Here is a 15,785-nt window from a genome sequence, read left to right on the forward strand (position 1 = left end):
GCATTTGGATTCTTTATAATATCAAAATTGTTTTACAAATTACTTCGTTGATCAGATTATATTCTCATATCCAAGTGAGATGTCCAAATGAAAAGGCCTTCTGCAGAGTTAGGGAAATTCCTGTAGATGTTCCCTAGCATAACTAAGAGAAGACTAGCCAAATTGAGGTTTACTACATTTTAAACTTCAAAATCATAGCAGCATGAAAAGCTGTTTGCTTCCAGTGTCTTATAAGAGGACCAGAAAGAAAGCATCATTCTTATCTGAACACTAAGAGGTATGCACTTATACATTTGTTCAAGGCTCCTTATGTGTCTTTCTTTAATGTCATGTTAGAATGCCTGCTGCAGGACCACAAGTAGCTGCTGTTCTGGCAGAGCATCTCTGCTACAGTATCTGTTTTGTTGAACCATCTCTGTCTTCCTGCATTTATAAGGAGATTGTTTGAAACTTATAAGAATGCATCTGAATATTTATGTATCTGATTTTTTTGTGCTGAGCATTTTTTTGCCAGTTAACTGAAACAAAGCAGCAGTAAAGTTTTTTTTTTCATCAGCTATGGCATTTTCTGCAGATGGAGTGGTTTCTAGTAAGCCTCCTGGGAGCCTGTAATCACTATGTGCTCCAATAAACAGACTGACCTGTCAGGTGTAAGACAGAAAGACTGGAATATCAACTAATAAAATAAAGCTTCATGAGTCTATTTGAGTATTTTTTAAACTCAATTGCCAAAGAGTGGTAAAACACATCATTATCTTCTTGGAAAATGCATGCACTTTTAAAAATTGAGGTAATTTATTTATCTGGCTTAAAAGAAGTGTACAGAAGTATTTTGCCAGAAAAGCTACTTCTACTTTCCTAAGCAAAGCTGGGCTTTTATGTTGTCAGTGGTGTATACCTGTATGTGTGCAAGTACTTTTTTTTTTCTGTTATAAAATTAAAGCCCTCATATTTAGAATTACTCTTCCATTAATATGAAAGGCTTGATGCTTGTTTTTTTTTTTTTTCCTTTTTTAAACCACAATCTAATTACTCTGCTTGCAACACCATGTGTTGTCATTACTCTTCTAATGGATTGGACTGATTCATGTGGAAGCTGTGTTTTAGAGGCAAAATTTATCCTGATATTTCCTTTGAAATCTTTCCAAACCTTTTCTGGTTCATTCTTTCTTGTCTTGAGCTCATAGCTTCTTCCTAACAAGACTGCTAGGATTCTTGCTTCTGATCCTACATCTGTTTTGTCTTTGAAAACAGTTTAAGCATCCCACATCCATTTTTTTTCCCAGCAGGAAATGGTACTTGCTGTTTCTTCCACGGAGAAGTCTTTTCAAGTTCTTTCTCTTTCTTTTGAGTTCTCTCAGCCTAAGAGGCAACCAGTACCATTCAGGGCTGTTAATTCTAGACTGATCCTTGTAACATTTACCTGACAATGTCCAAAGAATTTCTGATTGAAAAGAAATGCAAAAGTCATCATTCCTCAGTGCAGTCAGACAAATTACTTAATCATTCTACTACATTTATCAAACTTTTTTTTTCTTTACTCTTGTTACTCTTATGTTAAAGGTGTATTTTCTGCTGGATGCTACTGATGGGGTGGTCAAAAACTTCTTCAGGTTCTATTATTGCTATTTGTTCCAGTACCAGCATGGCACGTAACTTTGCCTGCTTTCCCATTTGTACTACTCATGTATTTTGGGAAGCAATACTGTCCCTTCCCATCCATTGTTAGACATAAAGCTCTGAAAGTGTGGACTTTGGTTAAATTTAATTCCTTGTCTGCTTATTTTAAAATCAAGAAACTTCCATCACTGGGTTCACAGTGCCTCCCAGCTTGCTGTCCATAGCAAATTTCATTAGCATTCTGATCTGTGCCAGTGTCTTCAGTGAAATCTTGCTAATCCAAAGCTTCTCCCTAGAACTCTCAGTAGTGTCTCCTTGCTAGCCTCATCATTCCTTTCTGTAAAGCTTGCTAGAAAACTTTATCCAGTGTTACAATACAGTTCTTGCACAAACTGTCATTTTTCTTGAGCTTAGCCCATGATGGCATATGCTGCTGTTCACAGAATCACAGAATTATTGAGGCTGGAACCAGATCTCTGAAATCACCAGGTTCAGCTATTCAAATATTTTACTGGGTATTTTACAAATCTTTTACAAAAGCATTATAGATTACAGCATTCAAAATAAAGCTAGCTAGCTATTGCTGACTTTTTTTATATCCTAAGAGGTCTTTTATGTGTTTTATTCCACGCTTTTATTTATTCTTTAAATTAAAAAAAAAATCTTTTTGTAATGCTGAGAGCTGATAACCAGTTTGTAGTGATCTCAGAAACTCCTTAAAAATACATGTGCTTTATTTGCTTTCCTCCATCCTACGGTGTAATTTGTTGTTTGATTCTTTTTATTTGAAGTAATGTAAATGAGCAAATCAGCATGCGTGTTTTGTGTGGTATTTTGTTCAGGGTTCTCATAAGACAGTTTTCCCCATGGTTGGAATGTTTATGCTTTCTGAGTATTACTTTCAGTTTCCATGATATTTCAGTCTGATCCACCTTGACCTTTCCTGTCTACAGAAACAGCATTTTTATTATCCATCAGGGAGAATTCTGTTCAGTCACTGAAGTATGGAGATAAGGCCATATGATTACATAATTGCTCTTATTTTCTCTTCTGCTGCCACAGACACATGTTAGGGTCTGAGGTGCCATCCCTCCCTGAACTGGAAACAATAGAGACCTCTTTATTTTTAAAAGAAAAACTTCTCTTGAAAGTGTCTGAAAGCTTCATTTGATGATATTTGCTAAGAGTGTCACTGACATTCAATGTTAGAAAATTGTATGTCTTTGCATTGATTCAGGTAGTCATTTTACACTCTTTCTCATCTCTGCTAGACTGGTAAACAGTTGAGTGCTTAATAACTGCATTTCTGTAAGCTTATGTCAGAGATATGGGCTCTTACCTGTTGAATTAGATTTTTTGTAATTACTCTCAATGATACTGAAATACAGTCAGGGAAAATGTGCTCCTGTTTCCAATTTCCTTCGATGCAGATTGTGGAGTCTTGCTGACCATGCCTTGATAGCTCGTTGTAATATGGAAGAAGCAGTGCGGAGTGTGTCTTTCAGTCCTGATGGATCGCAGCTAGCACTTGGAATGAAGGATGGCTCCTTCATTGTTCTTCGAGTAAGGTAAGATGAGAAAACCTCACTTCAGTTTCTCACATTAGTAGGAATTTTTCCAAGTAACTTGAGATCAGATTATATTTTAGTCCTACAAAAAGAAAAAAAAAATCTATGGACATTTTATAAGAAACAGAGTAAAAATTGAGCATGTTTCCAAACCACCGCTTGGTGTTTTAAAAGATGGTAGTTGGCAATGAGGAGAAGACCTGTGATTTATTGACTTCCAAATATTATGTCTTAATGTTGAGAACATTCAGGATTTTTTTCTGTATTTGTTCTGAAGTAATACAGATATTTTTTTGGAAAAGAAATGTAGATGACAGAGATAATGTAGTTTTGAGAGGGATCTCTTTGATGGTTTATTCTCTGTCATATATGAGAATAGATCCAGGCAAAATAATTGGTGATTGAAAGACATTTTTAAACATTTGCAAGATAAATGAGTTCTGCTTTTCATATTACATGACAAGCCTTCTTCTGTCTGAAGACACCTTATGCCATAGCCATTTCCTGTCTGTAAGCATAGAATGGTAGGGGTTGGAAGGGACCTCCAGAGGTCATTGAGTCCAACTACCCTGCCAGAGCAGGATCACCTAGGACAGGTCAAGTCTCTGGAGAAGGAGGCTCCACAGCCTCTGTAGGCACCCTGTTACAGTGCTGTGTCACCCTTTAAAGAATTTTTTCCTTATATTGGGGTGGAACTTCTTATGTTCATGAATGATATACAAAAGCAGGTTAAACGCAGAATTGCCCATAAAGTGAAGCAGCCAAACTAGCATAATTTCAAACCACAGAACCTGTTTTAATTGATACTTGGAAGCATTTATTGCTTCCTTAGCCTTGCTCCATATTCACTAAGCGTATTTTGAACCACTAGCTAATAGGTGGGCAAAGCCTGTAATCAGTGGAAGATCTGTGAAAACCCCTGTAATGTACTGCTCTAATGACTTGAACAAAACTGAAGTGATCTGCTCATTAATTTAAAATCCTTTCAGAGACTAGTATTTTTCTAAAGAAGTTAATCGTCTTTGTCTCACAGTAATCTCGTCTTTGCTGATTGGCCTTTTACCTACTGTTATTCATGATTCAGCTGGCAAAGGGTGATAATGATAAACCCATCGTTATTCACAAAGAGTGGCAACCCTGTTGTGTGAGGCCCTGAATGCCAATCACTTCTCCATCTGGTCCTTTTCTGTGACAGAGTAAGAGATCTGCAGCCTGTGGCCCAGGACACTGGCAGTGTGCTGATTTGGCATTTGTTTTTTTAATCACACACTTAATGTTGTGACTCTTTGTTTTCATTTTTCTTGGCTGTGAAGAATCTGGATCGATAGAATAATGTTCTTCTGGGTAGTACCACTGTGGAATAGTGGTGTTACCAGTTTTCAGTAATAAGGCAGAGCTAACAATATTTTAATTCTTTTCCAAAACACTTTCTGAAGGAAAAAATAGCTATGAATAAAAAAGAATTTTCACAACAAAATTTCTACTGTTTCATCGTTTTAGAATGAATTTGTAACAAAATCATTATTTTGCATTCGTTTTTTGAGATCCTGGTTAACTGTGATAATAATCTTATCATGTGTTGCCCAGAAATCTGTGTCTTCGTTTACAGATTGTTCTCCTTTTAGAATTCTGCTTTTATCAGTGCTATGTAGCAGCATCTTAAAGATACATTAACAAAATTTATTTTCTAAATAATTTTTTTTTTCTAAATCTATTCAAGTATTTTAATAAATTTGACACTGCAGGCAGTGATTATTTTTTTTGAAATCAGGAAAAGTACTTAAAAGGATAAAATGGAGTATGACACATGCAGAAGACTCTTCCTCACAAAATTTCATTACAGCCCAAATGTATAACCTGGTGTGAATTGACTTTGTAAATAGGAAATTAGTGGCACTGTGACTTGGCTTCTTGTTCAGTCGACTCAAGAAGATTTGGGTTTAATTTGGGTTTTAATTTTTTCCTCACAGCTGAAAATTTTGGGGAAAATCCTGTTCAAGAAGCATTGTCTGGTGTAGTTCAGATCAGACATTTAACTGTTGTGCAACTAAAATTAGGTGAATAATATTAATAGTGTCAGTGACAGGTAAAGTTGTTTCTGACTTTTGCTTTTGCAGTATGCTTCTAGCCAATGAAAGCAATAGAAACTTCTCAAAAAAAGGATTTGTTACATGTTTTTTGTTGTACAAATTATTCAGGTCATCTATCGTCCTATTTATCTTAAATATAAACAGGATTGCATGTTCACAGGTCTTCAGTTCGTATCTTCATTATTGGCTCTTGCAGAGACATGACAGAGATAGTACATATTAAAGACCGAAAAGAAGTGATCCATGAAATGAAGTTCTCACCAGATGGCTCTTACCTTGCTGTGGGTTCTAATGATGGCCCGGTGGATATCTATGCAGTTGCTCAGCGATACAAAAAAATAGGAGAATGCAACAAATCTTCCAGTTTTATAACTCATATTGACTGGTCTGTGGATAGTAAATTCTTGCAAACTAACGATGGTGCAGGAGAGAGACTGTTCTACAAGATGCCCTGTAAGTTTACAAGTGGCTCATGATATGAACAAGTAGACTTCCATGTTGATTTGAAGAGAACAACAAAAAAAATTACACAGATAGTATCTCTGCAAGTGGAGTTTCTTGACTGGAACTTACATAAGTATCTAACAGTTTCCTTATTTTGCATGGTTTTAGCATGTTTATGTGCAGCTGCACTGGAACTTGTAATAATGTGTGATGATGTTGAATACCATAGAGGCCATACTGTGAGTTTATACTTATTTGAAGTAAAATTGTGAATATTTGTAATCCAAAGAAGAATACACAGATAAGTGTGATTAAAAATAAATGGAGATTACTGAAAAACAAATTATTAAACAGATTATCCATGTGCATATTTTCAGCTGGGAAGCATCTAACTAGCAAAGATGAGATCAAAGGAATTCCCTGGGCCTCGTGGACCTGTGTGATAGGATCTGAAGTGAATGGAATCTGGCCAAAGTATACAAACATTATAGATGTTAACTCTGTGGATGGAAATTACAACAGCTCAGTGCTAGTGACTGGAGATGATTTTGGGCTGGTCAAATTATTCAGATTTCCATGCCTGAAAAAAGGTAAAGCAAGTTTTTTTTTTAATCTCTGAAGAATGCAGTATTTAGTGTGTACTATTTACTTCACATTTGTAGCAGGCTTTTAACACAGATTATTTGTTTAATTTGATGCCATAGCCATGTATTTTCTGATAGTAAATTTGAATTTGTTTATTGTACAGTATGTACTACAAACAGTACAATACTACTGAAGTGAATATATAATTTTCATTATTTTATGCCGTTTATTTTGATATTAGAATTACTTTTAATATCAAAAGTTTTCAGTTTTCTTAAGAGTTTTTAGACTGTTGCCATTAACATTATAACTAATGGAGTTAGACTTTTAGTTTTTCTTCTTCTTACATGCTAACAGGTTCTGATTTGATTTATTTAGGAGCTAAATTCAGAAAATACGTTGGCCACTCAGCTCATGTAACTAATGTCCGATGGTCCCATGATTTTCAGTGGGTTTTAAGTACAGGAGGTGCTGATCACTCTGTTTTCCAGTGGCGATTTATTCCAGAAGGGATAACAAATAGCGTTCTTGAAACATCTCCACAAGGTAAAACATTCTCTCTTCAAGGTGTTTATTAAATAAAATCCACATAGAATGGATCACTGAGGGAAAAACTTGCATTGGATTAACAGAAATTTGGCATGTTTGGGACATTTTACTTTTCATAAAAAACCACTTGTTTCAGGCATTAAAAAAACTCTTTTTTCAGTTTGTAAGGTTGTATGTTAGCAATACATGAGAAATATTTATCAAAATGTTGTGGGAAGAAAGGCATACTAGAGGGAGAGGATAAAATCAAATTAAATTTTCAAAGTTAGCCATTCAGAAGTCAAGACTACACATGTGGAATTATTTCATTTTCTTTTCAGTGCAATTTTACATATACATGTGATAGCTATACTTATGAATGCATGATACTTGGAATATTCCACCTTAGCCATATGAAATACAGTGGCAACTGCTGAAAATTGGATACTTTTAAACAGTTGGGCAAAATTTCACTCCCTACCTGTGCAATTTGGTAAAACACACATGTTGCAGCAAGTCTTTTTAAACACAGACAGTGACCACAAAGAAAGGGTTTATTTACCCTTTCCAAAGCCTCTTGAGAAAGCAGTATTCTCTCAGATGATGGAAATGCACCGGTAGCTACTCATTCTCCTTTCCTCTGCCACCTTTCTGCCCCAGGCATTGAAACAAGAGAAACACAAATGAGAACTGACACATTCAGCCCACATGATTTTTGCAAGCTGCTTAAACTTCTGAAGTTCTTGAGTACTGCTTTGCACATAGTCTAAATTGTATTAAGCATCACGTTCTAGCTTCTTGTGATTGTGTTCAATATATTGATTTTTAATTTTTTTTCTTAATTTTTTTTTTTATGTAGAGGGTGGCATTGATTCCTACAGTGAAGAATCAGATTCAGATTTATCTGATGTGCCAGAGTTAGATTCTGATATTGAGCAGGAAGCTCAAATCAACTATGATCGCCAGGTGAGTGTAAATTAATGCACTGTGCCAATTACCTGACAGCCTGTACTGACTATTCAGTAAAGATAAGTAAAAGAAGTTTGCAGCTAATTCATCTGAGAAGATTATTTTGACAGTATTCGGCTGCTTATGCAACCAATATGCATTAAAAAGCAGAGTTTACTTTAGCTGGAGATGTGAATTTAGAAGGGTTTGGAAGAAAACAGCATATATATACACCATTATACATTAGAAAGAGGATCTATCTTAAAAAGCACAAATGTAAACATTTGATCTTAGCGTTATCTCCATTCTTGTGATATGTGTTAGAGCAAACTTTTCAGTCCTATCAAATTTAGAATCACAATTTATAGAATAAGGCTCCTGGAGTTATGATCTGTGCACACTTAAAGCAGAATACTCTTGATGAGCTTGAAGCCTGTACAATACATTTATTTGTGACAGATTCTTTTTTGCTGTTGTTGCCAGGACAAACAATGTCCAAGAATTAAAGTTGCCCTGGTTTATAAGAACCAAGTAAAACTGTTCTCTAATAATCACTTCATTTAATTTTTTTTTCTGTTTTCAGTACAAGTGTGTTCTGAAATAAATTAAGATAGATTGCTTCCTTGCAAATAAATATCTCTACCGCATGTTTGTTGTTTTTGTCGGGAATGGATGTATGCCATTCCGCTCTTTAACCTGATCTTTCAGTGATGATTTATGCTCTGTCATTGTGGACTTTCTGAACTCAGTTAGTCACCAAATCTGCTGTGCTTGGATCACATAAGCACTGTGGGGCTGAACCGCAATCTTGGCTGGCCTTGTGCACTGCTCTTGGCTCCTCTTCTTACCTCCTGTTCATCCGTATCAAGAAACTACTCAATCCTTTTCATGCAGCAGGCTATTCCATGGCCACCTTCACTTTTAGCAGCTTGATCTGCCTGATGGTTGTGTTGCCTTCCATCTTTGGTTGTTCCCAACAAGACAACAGGAACCATCTGTGAACAAGGCATAGTTCTTTTCCTGATCAGAGAGATCACCATAGGGAGTTGCTTCTTCAGCACAGGCTATTTTCTCCTCTGGAGGTTTTGTACAGTCTGTGCCTTCTGGCCAGTTGGTGATCTCCTCCACCAGACCAGGTCAATCGAGATTACCCATTCATGCTCGTTGGGTTGTCAAAGCCATCCATTTAGACCAGGTTGCATCTGTGGCATGATGTGGTGATGAACGTTTGCCTTTGAAGATCCAGTTCGACTGGATCCAGGAATGTGTATTCTCCAAAATCCCACTGTGCCCAAGAAGGATTGAGTGTCCTCCTTATTTGTGGGAACTGCCGTGATGGAGATTTTATCACACCCAGTGGAATGTGATGGCAAATGTTTTCTTTCTTCTCACAGCTAAGGATTTAATTTCTGTCATTAAAGTATTTCATTTAGCCTCAAACCAGCAGACATATTTAGTGCAGACTGCTGTGATTCTATGGTGTGTATTTCATCATAATCCCTAGATAAAATGAATGAATTCTCTTCAGGGTTTAGTATGTACACCGAAATACATCTGAATTTAAAAGACACTTAGAGTTCCAGTCAGTATTTAAATTCCTTTTCAATGTCACTCAAATCTTCTAGAAAAAAATACTCTGCTGCTGCTACTCCAGACTAATGTTCTGGGCCTCTCACATATTGGGGATCTGGAAAGCATTTATCATTCTCTGAAGTTTTTAAAGAACCATTAGAGGCCAACTCTGTGTTATAACTACTGAATGTCACTTTAACATATATTAAATGTAATACTAATATTGAACTTTTATGATAATATTTAGGTGTATGATTAACTTCAACAATTATTCTTCAGGTTTACAAAGAAGACCTACCTCAGCTGAAACAGCAAAGTAAAGAAAAAAACCTTTCTGTGCCCTTCATTAAAAGAGAGCGAGCGCCTGAGGACAGCTTAAAGTTGCAGTTTATACATGGGTAGAGTAATATTAGATAATTTGTGTTTTTACAATCAGCAAAACAACCCAGCAATGTGAATTGATTCATGCCAGAGTGTTAGCAAAGCATTTTTTAGTGCTTAGAGTTCATTTGTTTGTCATTATTACTGTGGGTAATTTTTGGAATATCAGATATATTTCCTTTTTTTCAGATGTATTTTCTCAGGAACAAGAAGGGATTATAATACTGTAGCCATATAATAGATAATACACCAGCACTGCATTTTATGTACTTACATTTTAAATCAGCTGCTAACTACACCTTACATTTGCTGAAGCAAAGATGCTGTTAAACTGGTTGTGATGTATTTCTGCTTGAATCTAATTCCCTGTAAAACTGATCTAGATGCAATTCTATGTGAGTTATGTTTTCTTTTTGTGAAATCAGCACTAATTTAGGAGCTAGATGTAAAGTGAAGCATGAGAAAATCCATGAACGTCTGTTCTTGGTGGGAATAATCTCTGTCCACCTATGTGCTGTGATATTTTCAGCTGACATTGACACCATAGCTGTACTCTTTTCAAGTTAATGCACAAATTATTTGCAAAACTTGTTACAAAAATTACCAGAATAGTTTTGAAATGGAATATAATTTGGTTTGTGTTTCCTTCAGTTATAGAGGCTATGACTGTCGAAATAACTTGTTCTACACACAAACTGGAGAAGTGGTATATCATATTGCTGCTGTAGCTGTTGTATATAACAGGCAACACCACACTCAAAGGCTCTATCTTGGTCACGATGATGACATCCTCAGCCTAAACATTCACCCAGTGAAAGACTATGTTGCTACTGGACAGGTGGGTATTTAGAACAGATGATCTTAGCGAAATAGCAAATAAATTATCTTTATAACATGTAATTAGGAATTCAGTTGTATTTTTTCCTCCCTGAAAAAGTGCTTGAAGTACTGGACTGGAAGCTAAGGTGATTATATTCCCTTTGAACTTCCACTTTCAACTGTAGATTGCAGGAACTGTTTTATATCTGCATTCTAGGAGCTTTCTGGACTACTGTAGCAGCACTGAAACGCCTTACTCAGATAAAGACTGTTTCATGTCGGGCACTCTGCCGATACCTGGTGCTGACTACAATGTCTTTCATGTATATATGTTAATATATCATGATATATCATTAACGTGATACTGAATACTAGTGTTTTAGAGACTAGCCACTGATATTTCCCTAAAAGAGAGAATAGATCTTGAAAAAGGTAAAATAGGGCACGTGGAAAAGTAGTTACCTCTGGAGTGTTTTGAAGATGTGATGGTGCTAATTACTGCTGGTATGGTGCTGTGAACTTCTATGAGCAGATATTTCAATTAATCCCCTGGTTTAGGTTGGAAGAGATGCTGCCATCCACGTATGGGACACACAGACACTGAAATGTTTATCTTTGCTCAAAGGCCAGCATCAAAGAGGAGTGTGCGCACTGGATTTTTCAGGTTAGCCACAACCTATGTTTAGCTAAACCATTAATTAAAAACCCATCGTTAAATGTTACTTTAATAGCTACCAATTTTACAACCAATACAAATTTTAAACAAAATTTTGCTGACAGCTTTGGTTGAAGTTGTGTGTATGTAGTCAAGTCAGCCATGGGCCTTTCATCAACTAGTGCAGCAAGTGCACAGCTAGGCCTCTGTTAGCTGACTACATCACGGTATAATAATTTAAAATCAGGCAGAGTAGTGACTTGAAGTGTATAAGTGAGGTGGGAATGTTATCTGTGGGCCCATAAAATTCTTCAGATTTATTAACATTTTACAGTGAGTTTACAGAAGTAGTGAAAATGACAGTTGTCAGGAATTTCTCCTATTTGTCTTTCTGAGATGGATGACCCAAGCTGTCTCTATACTCAAAATGTAATCCTTTTTAAGGGATTCAGCTCAGACAAATATCATCCACGTGGTGGTCACTTATATATTTTTACATCTTTATAAAAGGGCTTGTAAATCCATTCCCTTCTAGTTAAGGAAGAAAAAGACAGTACTCTGGCTGAGCTTCTCTTAGCTCTGATTTTTTTTTCTTTCAGTTAGATTTCATTTATTTCATGTTGTCCTCTCTAGAAATGTGGTACGAATTCATTCTGATAGAGATTACGTTTATGAAACAGAGCTACACAGAAGTTTTACTTCCAGAAAGATAGGTCTGTGGAACTGAGCCATGTTCCATTATCAGAAGTGGAGTCTTGGTGTTCAGCCAGGAGCTGGAATTCAAATGCAAAATTGTAGATAACTGTGATGTTTAACCTATCCCTGAAAGTAGATTGTAGGACCAGTCTGATGATATTAAGATTCAAGTAGTCTGATTGCATTCATGCAATGTTTGGTTGTGCCCTCTGGTGGTTAATTCAACATACATAATTTTGGGTATTAATCAGAGTGTGTAGCCCAAGTAAGTTTGTAAAACTTCCTCTGTTAATTAAAGTTTAAATTGTACTCTTCCCAACAAAATTTTGTTAACTGTGTTCCATTTACATAATTGAGTTACAAAAATAATTGTCATCAAAATGCACAAGTTAATAATACAAATGCTTATATGGATTTTGTATCAGCTATCTTTCTAGAATATTATCTCACAAAAACTATTATTGAATGTTTTTTACTGTCCCCTTTGCTTTTCTTTCCTTTTGATTAACTTTTTGAGTCTCCCTGTCTGTGTCTTTACTTTTTTGAAGGTCAATTTTGGGTTTCTGTCTTGTTTTTCAGCCTCTTTCACTCAGCCATGAACTCTGGCTCTTACCATGATTCTTCTTCTCCCTGATTTGCTTCTCATTGCACTGTGGCTGAATACACTGAGCGCAGTCTAGCTGTGAGGACCCATTCAGCCACATACGAACTCTGAAGCAGTTCACAGATTGCACAGGGTTGGAAGGGACCCTCAAATGTCATCTTGTCCAACTCCCCTGCAATGGGCAGGGACACCTCCAACTAGATCAGGCTGTCTAGGGCCACATTAAGTCTGATCTTGAATGTCTCCAGGGACAGGGCCTCAACCACGATACTGGGCAACCTGTTCCAGTATTTCACCACTCTCATTGTAAAGAACTTCCTCCTTATGTCCAACCTTGTTCTAGTTTCAAACCATTGCCCCTTCGTCCTCCAAGCCCTTCTAAACAATCCTTCTCCAGCCTTCCTATAGGTCCCCTTCAATTACTGAAATGCAGTTGTAAGATCTCCCCAAAGCCTTCTCTTCTCGAGGCTACACAATCTCAATTCTTTCAGTCTGTCTTCATAGAGGTGCTCCAGCCCTTTGATCATCTTTGTGGCCGCCTTCTGTACCTGCTCCAGCAGGTCCATGTCTCCCTTATGCTGGGGGTCCCCTAGCTGGGCACAGTACTCCTAGTGAGGTCTCACCAGAGTAGAGTGGCAGAATCACCTCTCTGTCTGCTGACCACACTTCTTTTGATGAAGCCTAGGATACAATTTGTCTTCTGGGCTGTAAGTGCTCATTGTTGGCTCATGTCCAGCTTCTTGTCCACCAGTATCCTCAAGTCCTTTTCTGTAGTTCTAATAGAGTAATTTATAACAGTGGCACTCTTTCTGTTCTTGAAGTCAAATATGCTTAAGCACAAAGTCCTTAATATCTCTTCTACAAGAAGTAGCATTGACAAGTCATTGTTTCATTCACACTTCTGGCCATTGCCCCAGTTCTCTACTTCCTTCACTTTTAATTTCAGTTAAAAGAAAGTCAGATAACCAGCTCCTGCTACAACCTGTAAAGTTCAATTCCTTTTTTGTACACTTCAGCAATCATGGTTTAACTCCTAAACATTTTTTACATTTTCCTGCTGATTTGTCTCTAAATATTTGTTAATGGGCTCACTTATCATCATTTCACACACGTAACAAGGATGTCTAAATACTGTTGAGTTATGTATAATATTCTGTTCTTGCTTTTCTGTTTCTCATTGCCAGTAGCACTGTGTCTTTCCTGCAGTAGAAGAGATGGTAGCCAGCAGTTAATTTTAGCCTTAAAATTTTCTGTTGTATTTATAGTTTTGCTACATTGCCTATTAACTTTCAGCCACCCTTTTCCATTATACACTAAGAGATCCTGTCACTGTTTCAAGCAAAAGAAAAGAAGCATCATCTGATCAGAAGTATTTCAAAGAAAGTGTAATGTGATTTTGGAGTGTTTTGGAAATTGACTTCCATTGTCTTGTTTGATCATACATACCTTCCTGTACGTCTACATAGGAATGTTTTGTCTCAACCTTTGGGAATGATCAATCATTTGATAAAGAATACAAATATAAAAAATCGAAAGTAGGTCAGTCATATAAACATCATAGGATCTAATGAAGTAAAAAGAATGTGTTTTCTCTAATACCCTCTCTCATAATTGTCCAGCTAAAAATCAAGCAGAAAAATCTTGCCATGGTCTATAACAGAAACTGTCATATCTCTGATAAGGCCGTATTTAAAATCAGATAAGAAGAGAAAGGCTAGGTCATGAATTAGGATAGGACTCTGAAAAAATCTATGAATTCCAGTTTGATCACCCAGTACATACTCATTTTTGTGCTAAGTATTACAATATGAATCCTCCTTATGGATAGAACTTTCAGCATGCATAGACTTGTGATGGTTTGGGAGTTAGCTTGCCTCCCCCACTCTTATGAAATCACCCAGACTAGACTTAGCCAGCTGGAAGTTAAGGAATGAAGCTTTATATTTGCAGCTTAGCAACAATATACAAGCAGATATTTACAATATTTACAGCTATATACAGAAATATACAAGTTAAAAGTAATAAAGAAACACAGTACCCCTACCAGACATCAGAGTCCCCAGGAGGGGCTCCAATCCACCCTTCCACCTTCTTTCCACCTCTCTACCTTATCCCAGAGTTTGCATTACATTCAAGGTGAGTTTGGAGGATGGGCAAGAGGGAGTTAGAAGCAGAATTAGTGGGTCACACAGCAAAAGCCTAGGGACAAAAGCACAGACACCAACCCCAACAGATAGAGACTCTCACACACTCTATCTTACCTATGTTTGTGTTCTTGTTTTTATACATCTCAGCAAGCCTATAAGTGAAGTAGACATCACCATTGCTTTCTTTTCACAGCTCATAATCTATTTTTTCCCTCATTAAAATATTCCAATTAGCCTCAAGCTAGCACAAGGCTTCAGCCATCATACAAGGTTAGGCAGGTTGACTGGTTTTCTCAGTTCATTTGTCTAATTCTGTGGGCAGATTGCTTTCAGGAATTGAAGGCCATCAGTGTATGTGAACTCTAGGCTCTCAAAGTAGTTCCTTTTTTTGCTTCCTTTGTAATACCTCATTTGGCATTAGGTTGCAATGTATTTGTGGTGTTCATTGCCTGTTACATTTTCAGCTAAGGCACTGACACCTTTAATACTAAGTTTTCCTTTTCTACAGCTGATGGAAAATGTTTGGCATCTGTTGGACTAGATGATAACCATGCCATTGTGTTTTGGGATTGGAAAAAGGGAGAAAAGCTAGCAACAACCAGGTAACATATTTCTGTATACATGCCCTGTGATTAGATTTCTCTAATTAATATCATCCACATAGATTGCTTTGTTTGTAGGAGAAAACAGAACACCTCTGAAAACAGAATGATGTTTCAGAGCAGTTACCCTGGGATCCACAGGTGTTTGGAAATATCATGATCTGTTTCTGTCGGGAGTTCCTTAGACTTTCTTTTTTGATAGCTGCACTGGTGTTACACCTTGCTTAGTGGTTTTCCAATTAAGTTAATGTTTTCCTCAATTTTATTTCCTGATGCATGCCAGAAGTCATCAGCAATGTCATGGTTGGGGTTTTTCTCTGCATTAGATTATATACTGTGTTCCATCGGTATACACACTCAGATCACCTATCCAAAAAAAGAAAAGAAGTGTTTTTTCTAATATAAGCAGATTTTTTCAAGGTCTGCTCTTCTTGCCTTACTTCTGAGTCAATGTTTTCAGAGGTGTTTTTATCTTTGCAGTTACTAACTGAAAGCCTGGCTAATAACCCTGCAATGAGGAAGTTTT

General features: G+C 36.8%; 1 protein-coding gene across 8 annotated transcripts in view; it reads left to right on the forward strand.

The window, feature by feature from the left end:
* Positions 1 to 15,785, forward strand: part of EML6 (EMAP like 6) — a 102,805-nt gene that overhangs the window by 48,492 nt on the left and 38,528 nt on the right. For all 8 annotated transcript variants that reach the window (XM_064146011.1, XM_064146018.1, XM_064146017.1 and 5 more), the window contains 9 exons: positions 3,051 to 3,188; positions 5,475 to 5,731; positions 6,100 to 6,312; positions 6,686 to 6,853; positions 7,695 to 7,801; positions 9,635 to 9,753; positions 10,388 to 10,574; positions 11,114 to 11,219; positions 15,166 to 15,259. In XM_064146011.1, coding sequence (XP_064002081.1) covers positions 3,051 to 3,188; positions 5,475 to 5,731; positions 6,100 to 6,312; positions 6,686 to 6,853; positions 7,695 to 7,801; positions 9,635 to 9,753; positions 10,388 to 10,574; positions 11,114 to 11,219; positions 15,166 to 15,259 — 1,389 coding nt within the window. The remainder of the gene's footprint in view (positions 1 to 3,050; positions 3,189 to 5,474; positions 5,732 to 6,099; positions 6,313 to 6,685; positions 6,854 to 7,694; positions 7,802 to 9,634; positions 9,754 to 10,387; positions 10,575 to 11,113; positions 11,220 to 15,165; positions 15,260 to 15,785) is intronic.

This window comes from Pogoniulus pusillus, chromosome 7 (genome assembly GCF_015220805.1).
Source record: "Pogoniulus pusillus isolate bPogPus1 chromosome 7, bPogPus1.pri, whole genome shotgun sequence".
Lineage (NCBI taxonomy): Eukaryota > Metazoa > Chordata > Aves > Piciformes > Lybiidae > Pogoniulus > Pogoniulus pusillus.